General features: G+C 40.6%; 2 protein-coding genes across 2 annotated transcripts; one reads left to right on the forward strand and one right to left on the reverse strand.

The window, feature by feature from the left end:
• Nucleotides 1-1,538: 1,538 nt before the first annotated feature.
• On the forward strand, nt 1,539-4,570 carry LOC124135630 (NADH dehydrogenase [ubiquinone] 1 alpha subcomplex subunit 11-like). The gene is made up of 4 exons (XM_046501047.2): nt 1,539-1,729; nt 2,294-2,389; nt 3,325-3,444; nt 4,320-4,570. Exons 1-4 carry the CDS (start codon nt 1,609-1,611, stop codon nt 4,505-4,507), a joined length of 525 nt encoding a protein of 174 aa, XP_046357003.1. The 5' UTR covers nt 1,539-1,608; the 3' UTR covers nt 4,508-4,570.
• A 4,171-nt stretch (nt 4,571-8,741) lies between these two features.
• LOC124135673 (cell adhesion molecule 4-like) lies at nt 8,742-16,753 on the reverse strand. The gene is made up of 6 exons (XM_046501115.2): nt 16,701-16,753; nt 14,083-14,213; nt 12,967-13,141; nt 11,160-11,339; nt 10,426-10,557; nt 8,742-9,623 (listed from the first exon to the last, which is right to left on the reverse strand). The coding sequence occupies exons 1-6, from the start codon at nt 16,741-16,743 to the stop codon at nt 9,526-9,528; spliced, it is 759 nt and encodes a 252-aa protein (XP_046357071.2). The 5' UTR covers nt 16,744-16,753; the 3' UTR covers nt 8,742-9,525.
• Between the last annotated feature and the right edge of the window lie 334 nt (nt 16,754-17,087).

Here is a 17,087-nt window from a genome sequence, read left to right on the forward strand (position 1 = left end):
TCGTAAGTGTCATATTTTCTCATGTAGACTACATATTTCAATGCCATATATTTTCTTTTTGTTGTCATATTTATCACTAATCAGCTGTGCTATATGAATTTCCCTGTGGATAATAAAGTCTTGTCTTATCTTATGCTATCGTATCTTATGTTACGAAATGTTTTGTATTTGGTCTAGACAAAGACGTATATAGATGTATTTGTACATACGTCTTTGGTCTGGAAGAGCCAAACCGTAAATAATCGCAGCAACTATCATGTCGGGGTTTGCAATCAATAACAGTCAACATTTTCTGCGTCTTTATGACAATCATGGTCAGTCGGTCAACATTTTCTTCGTCTTTATGACAATCATGGTCACAATAAATAAACAATTCATCGATTCATATTATCAATCCTGATTTGCAACTGAGATATTAAATTAGAAGAGTGACATGTCAGTTTTATATTCATCCTCGATTTCTCATTCTATTATGATAAATATATGTATCACAATAACATGGATATAACATGGATACTCGAGGATGTTTTAATTCTGGGCTGAACGGTTTCTACATGTGATTGATAATATATCAGTTTATAGTAATTCCCAAACGCAATTATAACATTACCAATATTGCGCAATGCTTATCATGATAACATGTTGATTTCGTTGTTAAGTAAAATAAATAAAATGTTTACATAATAAAGTGTTTATGCTATTTGGGGTTGGCTTTTGGGTGCAAGGTCTACCTTTACGTCCCTTCCAGTACATAAGGATAAAAAAAAACAACTAAACTCTCTCCTTCGGAAGACTAAAAAAACCCTGAACTATTAACACTAAAATTTAAAATATAAAATATCTACATCTTTTATATTCCGTCAGCGACATATACATGTTTGTATCAGATTTAGAAACAATGTTGATATCTTTTCAAAGAAATTTTTAAATTAACCTCCTAGGAAAAATATGATTCGTTGAAACGGATACTATCAAATATTTTATGGTCTCTGGTAGAACAAAAAAATCAATTCCTTGTGGAATCTAGACAATAATGAAGTTTTAGAGACACAAATGTGACCCCCCCCCCCCCCCCCCCCCCCCTCCAAAAAAACCCAAAACAAAACAACAACAACAATCAACAACAAACAACAACAACAAAAAACAACAACAAAGGCAGCGTTACTAGCCGAGTTTAGTCGGTATTATTTTGCCATGAATTAATTATGTATGAATTTTGCAACAGATCAAGGACGTTGGTCACGTTGACATCATCATGGAGACCAAAGATTCGTCTTTAGGGAGACTATAAAGACCCTCTAAATAGACTCCCTGATATCATTACTTATCTGAACTAATATTTCACAGACATTGTAAAATATGTGAAATTTCTATATAAAATTTGAATTATCTTGTAAACATATATAATTTGAATATAAGTAACGCAAATACTGCTAGACGTAACGAAATACATGTTTTGGATTTGTGTCTCTCTGATGGAGCTTCTAGCACAGTGGCGTTTGCAACCGAAACCGGTTTCGCGAATCGAACGACTATTTGACCTGTTCGTCCTTCCGGTTGCAGCCATAGCCGAAACATAGAGCAAGAACACAGAGACTGCAGGCAGAAATGGCGAGTTCAGAACCCGACAATAAGCGCCACAAGCGCCTTTATAACATCTTCACAGCGCCCGATGGAAAAGAATGCGAAAAGAAGGTTTTGTGGGGCACTACATACGGTGCTATTTCAGGTTGGTTTTGAATATCAGTTCGAACTAATGTCAGTCGCCGGTCGGTTCAGCTCCGTGGCGTTTCTGTCGCCGTATAAGTTTGCCATTGATTACACTGCGTTTGTTACCCTAATATGTGTGGTTAAGCATCAGTGCTAAACTTTGCAGTGAGACGGAGATAGATTGCCATTTCTACAGAATAAGCAGTGATTAGCATGGTTAGGGATTTGTTCACACTAGTGAACAAAATAGGATAAACATGATAAACATGATTAAGGTTTCACGTGTTTACTTACAACACAATGCGTTAACTAACAAGGTGAAATGTCAAAACGTGGACAAGTAATCAATAGATTGATGAAACATGTTGTAAAAAATATCAGAATACGAATAATATTTGCTTGGCCTAAAAACTATAATGCCAAATATTGTAGCTCAAGTTTTGTTTGAACCATGATGATACACCTGACTGTAGTCATGAATGATACACCTGTATGACTGTCATGACAACCTATCTGACTGTTATAATACTCATATGGCTGTAACAATACATTGGTACAGTCTGCTGATTTCCGCATGTTTCAGGTTCCATCCTAGCTTCCTATGACATCATGGGCTACAGTGGAGCGAGTACTCTTGCAAATGGTCTTGGAAGATGGGCTTTTCATTTATTTCCAATGGGTATGTATTACATTAATAAATGTTAGCATTGTATTTGTAAAGTTTATACTCCTCACAATGCCTAGGTCTTTGCAAATATGCATGACTTAGTGTGTTCCCTTGTAATCCAGAACAGACAAGTATCAAGAAGTTTTAATTCATCTCTATTTTGCCTACCATGATCATGATGATAACTGGTATCATCATTTTTATTTCCAATGCATATAGGCCACAGGCCTTTGTGTACAAAAGTTGCGTACAGACAAGTTTTAAACATTCAGTTTTGCATTTCTTACTTCATTTGCATAATATAGATATTTTGCTAGATTTGTAATAATAATATATCTGGTGAAGCCAGAAGCATATTAAATTTATGAACGTTAGGATGACAATAGATCCTTGCTTTGAGATATAGTTGCCGTAACTTGACATACGATGGACAAATAAGCAGGAAGTGGTACTCGGTGTCAACACAGTCTAATTTACAAAGTTTGCATTTTCCTAAATTCCTTGGGTTTTTAAAATGACGTCCATTCTCAATTTTCAAAATATGACAACTCAGTCTGAATCTCGTCAGGGTTGTTTTCATATTTTGTGAATTTAAGGATGACAACTGGTATGGCTGCACCAATGCTCGAAATCAAACACAATAGTCGTGGGTCCTGAATGAATGAAGAGTTAGGGTGTCCCTAGGTTCAAATATTGTGACAGCAAGCCAGAAGGACCCTAAGTTCAGAATCAGCAGAATCATTGTGTGACAAGAATATGATCAGGGCTATATCTAGGATGCTTACTGTGTCTAGGGGAGGTATTAGGAATGTTCTGAACTTGATTTGGATTTGTTTTGTCCAGTTTGGGAATTTACCAGTATTTGATCATGTTGATGTAGCACTAATTCTACACAGCTCACAGGATGTGCAAACTCTAACCTTACTTGTTACTTTCTCTAATAACAGCTGCTGTCGGAGGAACCTACACAGCTGTTTCGTGCATCTCGGGAAAGATGCGAGGCAAGGATGACCCGTTTAACCATATCCTAGGAGGCTTGGCTGCAGGAAGCATCTATGGAGTCAAGTGTGAGTGTTTCACGCAACCCCCTTTTTACTCCATGGTCCTCTTTGTTGGATTCAGGTGCTGTGACTTAGTAGTGCTTGAGCGAATTATCAAATAGTCGGTCAATGTTTTGATCCGCAGTCAGAGTGATTATCTATCTATTATCTTGTCTAAATTATTTAGAATAAAATTATGTCTTATGTTCCAAATATGAACAGATGTCCAACCTCACTTGATTCAATAGTGTTAAGTAACAATTATTTATGTTAATGATTGATGAGAGCTCCTGAAATTGAAAGAATGTTTCAGAGCAATAACCAGCACTACAGTTTAGTGTCCAAAGTTGCTTTGCTGACCAGCTATGTTGTTAGTTTGGGTACAAACAACTTCCCAAGGTGAGGGAGTTAACTGACTATAAAAGTCCAGTTTCCACCCTTGCTGAACTAAGCTGCAATTATGGAGTTATGTTTTGGCTGGACTAACCAGTCTATGCATAGTCCAATTAAAATCTGGAAATCAACATCAGAGGTGGAATCTGATTGGTCAATAGGAGGGACATAGAAGCGCACAACTTGTAATAGCCACTGGTGGCACCAGGAAAGAACCCAGAAATTCCGGCCTAGTTCGGCAACGGTGGAAACTGGACTTTTATAGTCGGTTAACTCCCTTGCCTTGCCTTGGGAAGATGGGGTACAAATAAATGACCCCTCATGTGGGTTCCAGGTTAGAATAGGTCCAAAGCAATGTATGCTGGCCATAAAAGTTGACCAAATGGATCGGTTGGTCAGCCTTGGTGACTAAGACTTGGTTGATTGACATTGTTGATTGACTTGGTTGATTGATTTGGTGTAATTTTGCTCGACTCATTCTGACTGTCCACCCTTTTTGTTTTTTTCAGTCCAGAGCCAGAAGGTGGGATGGGGTGTTGGTATCTTATTTGCAGTCATCGGTTTGACTGCCAAGACTGTCTACATGTACAACTTCTCTATACTACCACAGAAGGAACGCAGACAGAAAGGATTCTACGACTACAGGAAATCTTACTTAACGGAAAGACCAAACCCCGAGGGCAAGATTGACTGTTGATGTAAAAGTGTGTTAGTTGCCAGTTTACTTTGTGTGGAGGATGTGTATACAGAGGCCATTGTATACAGTCACAAAAATCTATGGTCAAGTGCTGCATTTGTCCCCTTATGGCATAATGCGAATACTAGAGAAAGACTAAAGTCTGTATTGTTTCCTTGTACATATGCATTAAAATGTGGAAATACAAACATGTTTAAGAAAAAAGTGTACATTTGTTATTTTTTATTCATTCCTTACGTTTTGAGACCACCCACCCCAAAAACATAATTGTGAAAATATTGCTTTCCTCTGAGATTCTATTTATGTCCAGGGCATCCTACGTCACAATGATTCATAAAGCTGGTGGTGCGACAGAGCTTTTTAGTATGGCAAGTTTACTTATATATACCCACAATGGAGATGCCATTCATTTTCAGCTTCAATTATTACAATAAGAGTTGTTATTTCCGGACGTAATCTAGGGATGTCATCGTATATCATGATATTGATGTATCGGTAAATGTTTATTGTCGATGCTGTATTTATACTTATTCACTGCCACAGAAATGTTTATGTTTACATGTATTAAGATTACCACGGTAAAGATGGACAAAGACAAGGCAGGTAATTGATATTGAACATATAATTGATCAACCTAGTTCATATTTGGCATTAAATTGATTAATTGCAGGTCTGAAAAGTAATTTTTATCTGTACACATTGACATACAGAATCATTAATTTTATTATTAATTGATATTTATCATCCAAAACTGGCTCCCACAGGAGATATTGCTTGGATGAGATCAAGCGATATCTACACTGTAGATATCGCTGCAATGAAATTACATCACAATGCTTTGCAGACCATTGTGACGTCACCGGTTACCATGACATCACAATCAAATGACATCACTAATGGCTCTGCCACTGAAGCTGTTTGCAGTCCTCTTTACACTGAAGACACTGCTAATTACTCTCTACAAATTGAAAAAGTTGAAAGAATGATGTTGGATCATAAATAAAATCTCACCCTCGTGTCTTTTGATATCAAATATATCAACACTCGTTGATAAAAGTGGCAAAAATCCTCGGCAAGCGTCAGAATTTTCCACTTTTATCAACTTGTGTTGATATATTTGATATCAAAAGACACGAGGGTGAGATTCTCTATATATATCGTCATACTTTTGAGTGGGGTAGGGGGGTACACATGTGACCCAGTAGTCTAAGGCGCTGCAATTTGCTTGGCAGAGTTGTGTCCCTTTGGGCACACCAGAATTCTATGATTGTGGGTTCGAATCCCGGTTAGCCTGAGTTATGATTCTGGGTTTGTCAGCATGATTCCAGTGCTCTAGGGTTTCACGCAAGTGGTAAACGTCTGAGATCTGCATCACTTCGGTCTTTCCTCACACATATGCTGACACACAGTGATATAACTGGAATACTGTTAAAAGCAGCATTAATCCCAACTCATTCACTTTTAAGTGCATATATGGATACAAATATTTCCAATTGATGATATCCTGACCCCAAAGCTATAAATCCCCTGAAAAGATTTCATGGCTGTAAAAACATGTAGACCTGTTTACACAACCCCCTCCCTTCTATCCCCACTTCCTACCAAAACATTAAGGAATTGATAATAAGATCTGCTGGTTGCATTGGTTTGAATCCTAGATTGGCTCTGATTATGTTCCTTGGTTTGTCTGCACAGGTTGCTGCAGCTATTTCACCGAAGTCAAATTGGGCTTTCTATCAATATTAAGCTGACATGTACAATGCTTTAAGTGAAAAGTGCCTCTAGAATGAACGTATGACCAAGATGGCTGCTGATTATTTTTATGTAGATTTATGTAAAAGGGTCACCCGGCTGTACTTGTTTCTTGTTCAGACTTTATTACATACAGGCTGCCGTCATACCGCTGACTGCGGCGGTAAACAACAAAGTGATCAGCGGTCGGTATATAGTTGTTTAAAGTGTTTGAAGACCAGTAAAATATCCAGCACGTCAGGCTATGCGGCGACAGAGGCAGGCGACTTAAATGAAGTTATAATAGTAGGTTTGAATAACTATGTTTCAATGACGATTCCAGATCGGTAATGCATGCTACTTCACAGGTCACACAGAGGCGTTGATAGACTCACGGTAATTCTCACTGAGCAATATTTTTTTTGTTTCGTGTTGATTGATAAGTACGTTCCAATTTTTTTCAATGATTACAGATAGTCCCATAGCAACGTGACGTCATATGAACGCACATTCGTGACCAACTCGTGTTCATTCGTCACCACTCGCCCCTTTCCGCAACCTGGAAGAAGACTCGTCCCCCTATCGATGAATGTTATGTGCGAAAATACGACAAACCAATCAGAATACGCGTATGATTTTAAGTTCTTCGTCAAAGAATCCCTCAGAAATAATTTTGATTTTACATATGTCTTGCATCTAAAAATATACCAAAGACACAGTTAAATGTGTTCAATTATACTGTATAATGTCGCACGTCCCAATGTGCTTTAAATTGCATCTGAAACAAATAATATACGGGGAAATATATGTGAACCACTACGCAAAGATTTTACAATTGTTTTAGGTATGCCCTTTTGCGCTAAGACGGAACCCGGTCGCAAAAATGGCCATGAGAGCGGCACGAGTCGCTATTCGGCTTGTCCCGGAATAACACGAGTTGGTCACGAATGACTCGTGTTATTCCGGGACACGCCGAATAGCGACTCGCGCCCCCTCTCGTGGCCATTGTTTTGCGCAAACGGGCATAGTTAAAAGAATTGTCAACTCTTTGCGTAATGATTCTCGTATATTTCCCCCATGTCATATTTGTTCCAGATACTATTTACAACATATCGGGACTTATTTATACAGTATGATTGAACCCATTTAATTGTATCTAGGGTACATTTTGGCTGAAAGACATATGTAAAATATTCCTGAGGGATTCTTTGAACGAAGAACTTGAAGTCATACGCGCATTTTTTTGCACATAACATTCATCGATAGGGGGGCGAGTCTTCTTGCAGGTTACGGAAAGGGGCGAGTGGTGACGAATGATGAACGCATTGTTACAAATATATGTATTTGAACAATATCACGTTCGGATCTTTCCGTCAAGCCTGGAAAAAGACAGCGCCTTCGGTTGATTGATTGATAATTGAAGACGAAGTCATCAATTGTTCATGACCTCTCAAATGATTTAACGCCAACTGTGTTGTGTCCACCCGTGTACAGGGAAAGCACGTTTGTCTACATTTTCTCATTTTTTAAATATTTTTTTGTCTAACGCCGCACTCAGCAATATTCCAGCTATATGACGGCGGTCTGTAAATAATCGAGTCTGGACCAGACAATCCAGTGACTGACATCATGAGCATCGATCCACGCAAAGGGATACGATGACATGCATCAACCAAGTCAGCGAGCCTGACCACCCGATCCTGTTAGTCGCCTCTTACGACAATCATACGACAAGTATTGGTTTCTGAGTGAGTGAGTTAGAGCAATATTCCAGCAAAATCACGGCGGGGGACACGGAAAATGGGATTCACACAATGTACCCATGTGGGGAATCGGTCCCGGGTCTTCGGCGTGACGAGCCAAAGCTTTAACCACCAGGCTACCCCACCGCCCCAATGGGTTTCTGAAGGGGCGGCCGGGTAGCCTAGTGGTTAAAGCGTTCGCTCGTCACGCCGAAGATCCGGGTTCGATTTCCGACATGGGTACAATGTGTGAAGCCCATTTCCTGTGTCCCCCGCCGTGATATTGCTGGAATATTGCTAAAAGCGGCGTAAAACCATATTCACTCTCACTCACTCATGGGTTTCTGAAGACATTGGATCTTCACCCGTGGGTACAACATTTTCTCAGGAAATGGCTACGGTTAATATAAAGAATAACCTAATTGCATGTCCGAATTTAGGATTATCTGTCCCTCGCCAAGGCTTGGAACTTACACAATTGATTCACTCGGGACGGATAATCCAGTGTTTAACCGCTGTTTACATACCGGCGGAAGGCTCAACAGCAACATTCTTTCGCTTATTATTATTGAGTTTCAAATGTTCGTCTGTCTTGTCCAGTTTCAATTTTTAACAGACTGAAATGTTGGACTATTGCGAGCTGCGGTGTAAAACGACATTCACTCCTTCACTGATCCAATTCCCACAGACACCTATCATGGATGATGTTAAAATGCGACCGACGAGTTTCTTTTAAAGCAAATTTATTAATTAAACAGCTTTACGAAAAATGCATAAAACTATTTCTTCCGCAGTATTACAAATGACTGTTCTTAATAGTTATGGCACAGAATATTAATGTAATTAGCGCGGATCGACTGGCGAAATTTCACATACGGCGTTAAACAACGAACCAACAAATGCACCCTGTACACAGAAATGTATGACTACTGCAATTGCACGTATTACAACGTCTTGACAGGAAATGGGGATCACACCCTGGAGCGTAATAGTGCATAACACCCTCTATAATCTAGTGTATTATATCTGAGTGACTCCATTCTAATTTGATAATGCATTGGCAACCATAGATTCGTATTGATCCCGATTCGAATAGCACGATGCTAAAATATGTCATCCAGTCAAATTACTCTCACCAGCAAGATAAATTATGTGCTTAGTTAGAAATGGAGCTATGGTAGTGGTGACGTCACTTCAGAAACGTTTATGATGTCAATCACTGGATTGTCTGGTCCAGACTCGATTACATACAGGCCGTCGTCATATAGCTGGAATATTGCTGAGTGTGGCGTTAAACAACAAACAAACAAACAAAAGTTCAGAAACTAACCCATGGAGGTACATAGGATATTTATCAAAATGGCTAACTGAGGCTAACTGAGGAAGAGTGTATATCAGTGCATGGAAATGTCTACATACTATAGTCAATCTTGCATGGTGACAATTTACAGTTGGCATGAATTTCTCTGGTTCATGCCAGCGGATAATTATAAACTATACCCTCTTTTGATGCACGTGCACCCGATAGTGCTGGGTGCATGTTCGTCAGGACAACCAGAGCAGGTGCAACAGTGACAGCGCCGTTATTACAACCGACTGGAGCAACTTGCTGTTCTTTGCATGTGTTTCTTGTCCACCTGAAACTATCAAACATAGTGTCTTACATGAACAGTTCAGTAACAGCAAAGGAAGAAGTGGCGTTCCTTGCAGTACACCCAGTCGGAATGTCGGGATATTGTTGTCGACCATGAGTGAGTGAATGTTGTTTGACGCCTAAGTCAAAACTATTGCAGCTATGTCTCGGTTGCTTGTTCAAAAACAAGTATGGACCAGACAAACCCGTGACCCGTACCTTACGATTTAAAAAAAATACAATGTAAAGCAAGGGATAAAGAAGACTTAAGAGAGGACATATTGAAATAGATGCCGATACGAGTGAGTGAGTGAGTGAGTGAGTGAGTTTGATTTTACGCCGCTTTTAGCAATGTTCCAGCAATATCACGGCGGGGGACACCAGAAATGGGCTTCACACATTGTACCCATGTCGGGAATCGAACCCAGGTCTTCGGCGTGACGAGCGAACGCTTTAACCACTAGGCTACCCGACCGCCCCGATGCCGATACGATGGTACTAGTTCCATTGCCTGGCGTTCTGTATTTGGGAATAAAACCAACTGGCCGCAGAGCGGATGGTCGGGCGTTCGATCCCCGGCGGCGTCATACCAAACCACGTTAAACGATGGTACTTGCTACCCTAAAAATGTAACCCTGTCTGGCGCTCGGCTTTAAGGGGCTAAAATAAGGACTGGTTGGATCGGAGTCAGTATACTGTGTCTGAGTGGGGTATTCATGTTTAAACTGCGGCATGGTATCTCAGTGGGATAGAACTAAAACAGGCGTTAGCACACACAAGTTCTACAGATACTGAAAACGTGGAGTACATACTAGCGACGCGTGGAAAGAGGAACACCTCCTTGATGGCGAGTTTGGCGGGAAGATCTGCCACACACCGGAACGGGATGTCGCCTTCGACGCTACGCATGCGCACAGTGATTGTGCTCTCACAGTCACCGAAACCTGAAATGTATTTAGATTTATAATACATATAGTACTGAAATACTAATACGCCAGTCATGAAAAATCAACTTCACACAAGGTCACTCATAAGACAAACATGTTATTTGACAAGAAACGACAAACACGCTCTGTATGTGTTTGATCGTAGTATGGGGATAAAACAAGGAGTGGGCGGCTCAGTCAGTACACCGTGTCTTATCACGGTAGCCATGATGAACTATGGTATCTCAGTAGGCTAGTACTATGAAACCGGGATTAGTCCGGACCAGTACAAGCATATGTTATATGAATGTAGTAATCTTAACGCGACGTCAAACCCAATTTCACCTCACCTCAATTACCTACTCGTCGGACTAATAGGTATGCCATACATTTTTCTTAGGGGCGATACCTTGATTTTATTTGCAACAAAGAAATAAAACAACAACAAAAATGGACACAACGAACATAAGGAACAAATGGTCAATTTGTAGTTCCCTAAAGTGGCTTCATACGGAAAGGGCCCGTAGAGGCAGAACAACATTTGTTGAAATAATCAACGTTTTAACGTTTAAACAGGTATCTATTTTGTTTTATAAATCAGAAGATTCGATGCTTTTTACCATCGCTTTTGTATATCTTAGAACTAACGCTCTTGACGTCATTTAGTTCTCTTTGTCCTTTGAACCATCTGAGGTCTGCAGGCGGATGGCTGTGCCAAGACCGACACGTCAGGTTTACGTCACCGTCGCTGGGCAACACTGACGTCACGTCTGAGGTCAAGGTAAGACGTTCCATCGGCACTGTGATACAAAACAACAATTAACAACTTTTAACATAAAAACACATTTTGAAAATGATTTAAATATATAAACTGTTGACGTTAACTCACGTTGTTATGATCTGAGTTGATTAGCGTTTGTTCACCTACAGTATCCAATATGACACCGAAATATACTAAATATAGAATCAAATCTATTTAAATATTGGCTACCTTGCCACAAGGAGACAGATAAATATATATACTATTATGTGATATACAGTAAAACCCCATTTTCTCGGACAGTATAGTTCCCATTGAAATCGTCCGGATTAAACATTTCCAAACATATGCCTAGTCAGCAATTTTCAAGCAATATCAGGATAGGCAGTAAACAGTTGTCTTAAACTGGCCAAAGAGTGGTTGTTAGCCAAGTCACAGATCGTAACCATATGACACTCGTTAATCGGCTCTAACAATAAACTCGTGAGTGATTAAATATTTCCAAATATATGCCTAGTCAGCAATTTTCAAGCAATATCAGGATAGGCAGTAAATAATTGTCTTAAACTGGCCAAAGAGTGGTTGTTAGCCAAGTCACAGATCGTAACCATATGACACTCGTTAATCGGCTCTAACAACAAACTCGCCAAAATTGTAAACGCCTCGACCAGCAGCACTTCGTAACTTCCTGGCAAGTCGCGATAGAAGTGATATACTGTAAATCTATTTATCCCAGAGAGGCGTTAAACCCGAGTCACTCACTCACTACAACACGCAAAGGGGACTAGGGCCATATTTTGCTCCGTCATCGGCAAGGGGTTATAACCCAAAAGCACTGACCCTATGTTTGATCCCATTCCATTTTCTCCTAATACGTTGGTTAGTTGGTTGCTGTGTTGTTTATCGCCACACTCAGCAATATTCCAGCTATTGTAAATAATCGAGTCTGGACCAGACAATCCAGTGATTAATATCATGAGCATCGATCCACGCAATTGGGATTGATGACATGCATCAGCCAAGTCAGTTAGCCTGACCATCCGATCCCGTTAGACGCCTTTTACGACAAGCATAATTGCCTTTTACGGCAAGCATGGGTTGCTGAAGACCTATCCCACCCCTGGGCCCACTTGCACAAAGCGATCTTAGCACTAAGATGATCGTTACTCCAATACTTTAACAAAGGCTTACAATAGTCTTAGGGCTAAGATCGCTTTGTGCAAGTGGGCCCAGGTCTTCACGGGAATCCTAAAAAGTAATTGTATCAGTCGAACATATTGTTTTTTGCAATTTGAACAATAAATGCAGAAGCCATGTATACCTTGTTATTTTGCATCCAAGAAATCTATCAAACATTTTTGGTCATTATCAGTTTAGTCTACTGTATGTTTCTGAGAAGGTTATCTAAATATTTTTCTTTTCTTCAATATTAAAAACAACAAAACAACAACCTAATATTGAATTTCAATGACTTGACCAAATTTGAACCCCTTTAGGCCAAGAGCATCCACCGAAAAGGTCGAAAGTGTGAATAAACGCTTAAACCGAAAAACAAAAACAAACTTGAAGAAAGTACTTGCTCGTTGAATTTTTCATGGTGCCTCAAATTCCAAATGATTCATGACAGTTTCTTAAAAGTTAGATGAATCAAGCCTAGTACGACGCACCTGAGACAGACACGTACGCGGTAGCCGTATTCGTTTCTGCGTCACATTGGTACAGTCCATCGTCCTTAACTGTGACGTCACGAATGACAAGGTTGTAGGTGTCCCGGATATGGAACTTGTAACTGTTTGTTGACCGGTTGTTGATGGAGGCGATTCGCTCGTTAATGCCTGAAACCTATAACAAGGTGAAGACTATACAAGTTAAGTTGCAGTGCTTGGCTTATCTCAATCCCATGTGTAATCTCGGCCAACACTTGGGGAACCCCTATTGGAAGTAGTTTTATTCACGTGACTATCACATAAAACAACACACCCTAACTGAAGGCATGACTCTTATGTAAGAGCGTGTTTATGAATATTAATATATATAGTGTTTCCATGTACTTACTTTACTTACTTTATTTCTGTTGACATAAAAAGTGGTGTGTTTTTTACACCATTAGCGCTTGAACTGTTTTACAAAGATAATTTGCTCCAGAATTGTTCTATGGAATCGTAGAAGGGACATTGTCGCGTTGTTGCCCTTATTAAAAGAAGCAAAACGCGTAAAAAACCCCAAAGCGCGATAATGCGATAGTTTGACCATTTGTCACATTGTGGCGTTTTGAATAATATTTTTGACTTTTTCCAAGCGTGACAATGCGAAAAGGCGACATTTTTCAGTGTCAAAATATGTGGTGTAGTCGCATTGTCGCCAAATCTAAAATGTGCGAGTGAGTGAGTGAGTGAGTGAGTATGGCTTTACGCCGCTTTTAGCAATATTCCAGCAATATCACGGCGGGGGACACCAGAAATGGGCTTCACACATTGTACCCATGTCGGGAATCGAACCCGGGTCTTCGGCGTGACGAGCGAACGCTTTAACCACTAGGCTACCCGACCGCCCCCTAAAATGTGTAATACAGGCGCTAAAATACACGACAACGTGGCAATGCCCCTCCCAGGATTCCATACATGTCCTGTGTCGCAAGAAATAGCATTATTTGATAGCTTCTTTCAGAGAAAGACCCACCCAGCCTCCTCCAGACTGCCACACTGTCATGACGTTGTATACGACACTCCATTGTTACCTGCTGACTAAACCTGTTACATATCAAACAAACAACACGGCCTTACCTTTTTCCAGATGACAAGTTCGCCAGGTTTTTGACGCCTAGTTTGGCACTCCAGTGTAACGTCATCACCAGTAAACGCCGTTACGTTAGACGGCTCGATGTTGATTGTGACGCTGGTCACGTGATTGAAAGCTGGAGAAATAGAGCACAGGCCTTATAAGGGCTGAACGATGCAGTGATGTGACACCGTATGGAATAGTCATGGGCGGATACAGCTTTTTGGAAAAGGGTTTTTCGAAAAAGGGGGGGGGGGGGGGGGGGGGGGGGGGGGGGGGGGGGGGGGGGGGGGGTGGGGCGCACCCCCGCAGCCCCCATCTGTATCCGCCCATGAATAGTCATACGTCTCCATGCATATCGTTAAGTTTAAACAATCCTATTAAAGTCAGATCTTAGTTTTCTCTGCCGTAACAATTGTTATATTTGGGATAACACTTTCTGAGTAAAGTACACATTCTCGTACTATTGTGAGTTGAGTACCGTCCGGGATTCGAACCCACACTGCCAGAGTGAGGCATTTAATCGCCAGCACACAAAGTTAGCGATCTAACCCACTCAGCCACCGAGGCTTCCACAAAATTGAAAGTCCGACAACTTGTAGTCTAGTTCACGTACTTTGTATACCCCTCTGACAAGTGTAAATTGGCACGGCTCCCATGGCCGAAAGCTATGAACACACAATGCCATTTAGAAAGTGGTTAAATGTAACAAATGTTATACTTGGGATAACACTTTCAGAGTAAAGTACAGATTCTCGTACTTTTTTGGGGTTGAGTCCCGTCCGGGATTCGAAACCCACAATGCCAGAGCGAGGCACCTAATCGCGCATCATGGAATTTGCTCATGTGAGGCAGTCTTCATCAGCTGATGAACGTCAACAAATACAACTTCAATCCTTAATTTGAATATTATTGTTACGTAAGGCCGGAATGACGGCGCACTAGAAACGACATTCAAAGCTGAAGATTGTTGACGTCATCCGACAATCGTGGTTTCCTGTGACGGCTGTCCTGATCAGGGCGCAGCTGTACAAAAGCGTACCGACTGTCGCATGTCTATATTAAGGTATACGACCACCTTAGCGCTTAGCGCTAGATCGCTTTGTACAACGGCACCCAGTGCATTTCTCTAAAGGGGAGCACACAAGGATAAAGAAATAAAGGGTGATAAAGAAAGCATAACACTCGCAAGCGTGTCACACTCATTTTACGAAATTCGTGTAAAAATAAATGTATAACCCGCGCTCTCGCTACAAGAATTCTGTCACTTGTAAACAGTTCGCACTACATGCTGTACTAATAATCTCCATTTAACCACATTGATTGAGTGACAAACCTAGAAACATAATCGGGGGGAACCGGGATTCGAACCCACAATCATAGGTTTCTGGTGTGCCCAAGGGACGCAACTCTGCACAGCGAATCGCGGCGCTTTAGACGACTGGGCCACCCGTGCCCCCCTGCTATTTTGAAAACAATGAAGTAATATTAATGTTTAAAAACAGTTGCTGTTGATTACGTACTCTCTACCTGTCAGTGCCATCCTCAATATCAATTTGCATATTTTTTGTTTGTTTGTTTGTTTGTTTGTTTGTTGTTTTACGCCGCAGTCAGCAATATTCCAGCTATATGACGGCGGTCTGTAAATGATCGAGTCTGGACCAGACAATCCAGTAATTGACATCATGAGCATCGATCCACGCAATTGGGACCGATGACATGCATCAACCAAGTCAGCGAGCCTGACCACCCCGATCCCGTTAGTCGCCTTTTACGACAAGCATAGTCGCCATTTACGGCAAGCATGGGCTGCTGAAGACCTATTCTACCCCGGATCTTCAAGGTTCAATTTGCATATATCATTGTATGCTCTGAAGTAGTAAGAAAGTGTTGAACTGAGTTCAGAAATTGATTTTGATCGTGAAAATTTACATCGCACAAATATGTAATGAAGAATATTGATATGATAAGGCTTAGAGCCGGGCTACCAAGACCTAAGGTAAACGAAAGTAGTTGGGCAGATATTGATGTACGTTTACGGCTCTGCCCCATATGTGAGTGAGTGAGTGAGTGAGTATGGTTTTACGCCGCTTTTAGCAATATTCCAGCAATATCACGGCGGGGGACACCAGAAATGGGCTTCACACATTGTACCCATGTCGGGAATCGAACCCGGGTCTTCGGCGTGACGAGCGAACGCTTCAACCACTAGGCTACCCGACCGCCCCTGTGCCCCATTTGTGAAACAAGTATAGAGAATGAATATCATTTTACTTTAGAATGTGAATATTACAACGATATTAGAGAACTGTACTTACCAAAAACTTTTTGCCATGATCCAAATATGCATAAATTTAAAATGCTTGCTGTCATCCTCATGTAAACAATTACTTGGAAAACATGTGAATACTTTTATTACAGCTATGAACGAAGACGTTATCATGAAAAGCCTGTAAATCTGTAAATTTGTACCTGACATTACCTTTTTTCATGTACCACACTATTTTAAATGTATGTATTGTATGTATATGGACCATCGGCCTTAGTACAAATAAAAGACTTCACTTCAATATTTACATATTCTTAAATATTGTACGGATGATAACACAAACTTTAAACTAACCTGTGAAACAGAGCAAGCACAGTAGACAAGCCATAGTGTTCATCGCATTAAGAGAAGGGCCATCACTGTAATACAAACCTTTGTCCTTAACAAGAACGTGAAATCCCTTGAATCACTTCTGCAAACATCCAGCTGTCATTATGGACGAGGATCAACACTTTAATCTGATTTCTAGCAACGCTAATTACGAAGCCATTAAGCACGCACCCACAACCAGAACAGCGAATCCCAATGATACAGCTATTTCACATTGCATTGCGTTGTCAATGTATTGGTTGTATTTAGTGCGGTGACTTCGTGATGTCGGATAGCGTTTCCGCTTGAATGATGTGAAGTTTGATTCCAGTTTTCAAATATACAATAATTGATTCTATTTTCTATTTAATG

Source organism: Haliotis rufescens, unplaced genomic scaffold (genome assembly GCF_023055435.1).
Source record: "Haliotis rufescens isolate VD_foot unplaced genomic scaffold, xgHalRufe1.0.p SCAF_92, whole genome shotgun sequence".
NCBI lineage: Eukaryota > Metazoa > Mollusca > Gastropoda > Lepetellida > Haliotidae > Haliotis > Haliotis rufescens.

Coding starts and splice junctions, on each gene's coding strand:
- LOC124135630 (XM_046501047.2), top strand. CDS start 1,609: ATGGCGAGTTCAGAACCCGACAATAAGCGCCACAAGCGCCTTTATAAC. Junction 2,390..3,324: donor TTTTCATTTATTTCCAATGG/GTATGTATTACA, acceptor CTCTAATAACAG/CTGCTGTCGGAGGAACCTAC. Junction 3,445..4,319: donor AAGCATCTATGGAGTCAAGT/GTGAGTGTTTCA, acceptor TGTTTTTTTCAG/TCCAGAGCCAGAAGGTGGGA.
- LOC124135673 (XM_046501115.2), bottom strand. CDS start 16,743: ATGAACACTATGGCTTGTCTACTGTGCTTGCTCTGTTTCACAG. Junction 14,214..16,700: donor GTGCTTGCTCTGTTTCACAG/GTTAGTTTAAAG, acceptor CTATTTCTCCAG/CTTTCAATCACGTGACCAGC. Junction 10,558..11,159: donor TAAGATATACAAAAGCGATG/GTAAAAAGCATC, acceptor AATACATTTCAG/GTTTCGGTGACTGTGAGAGC.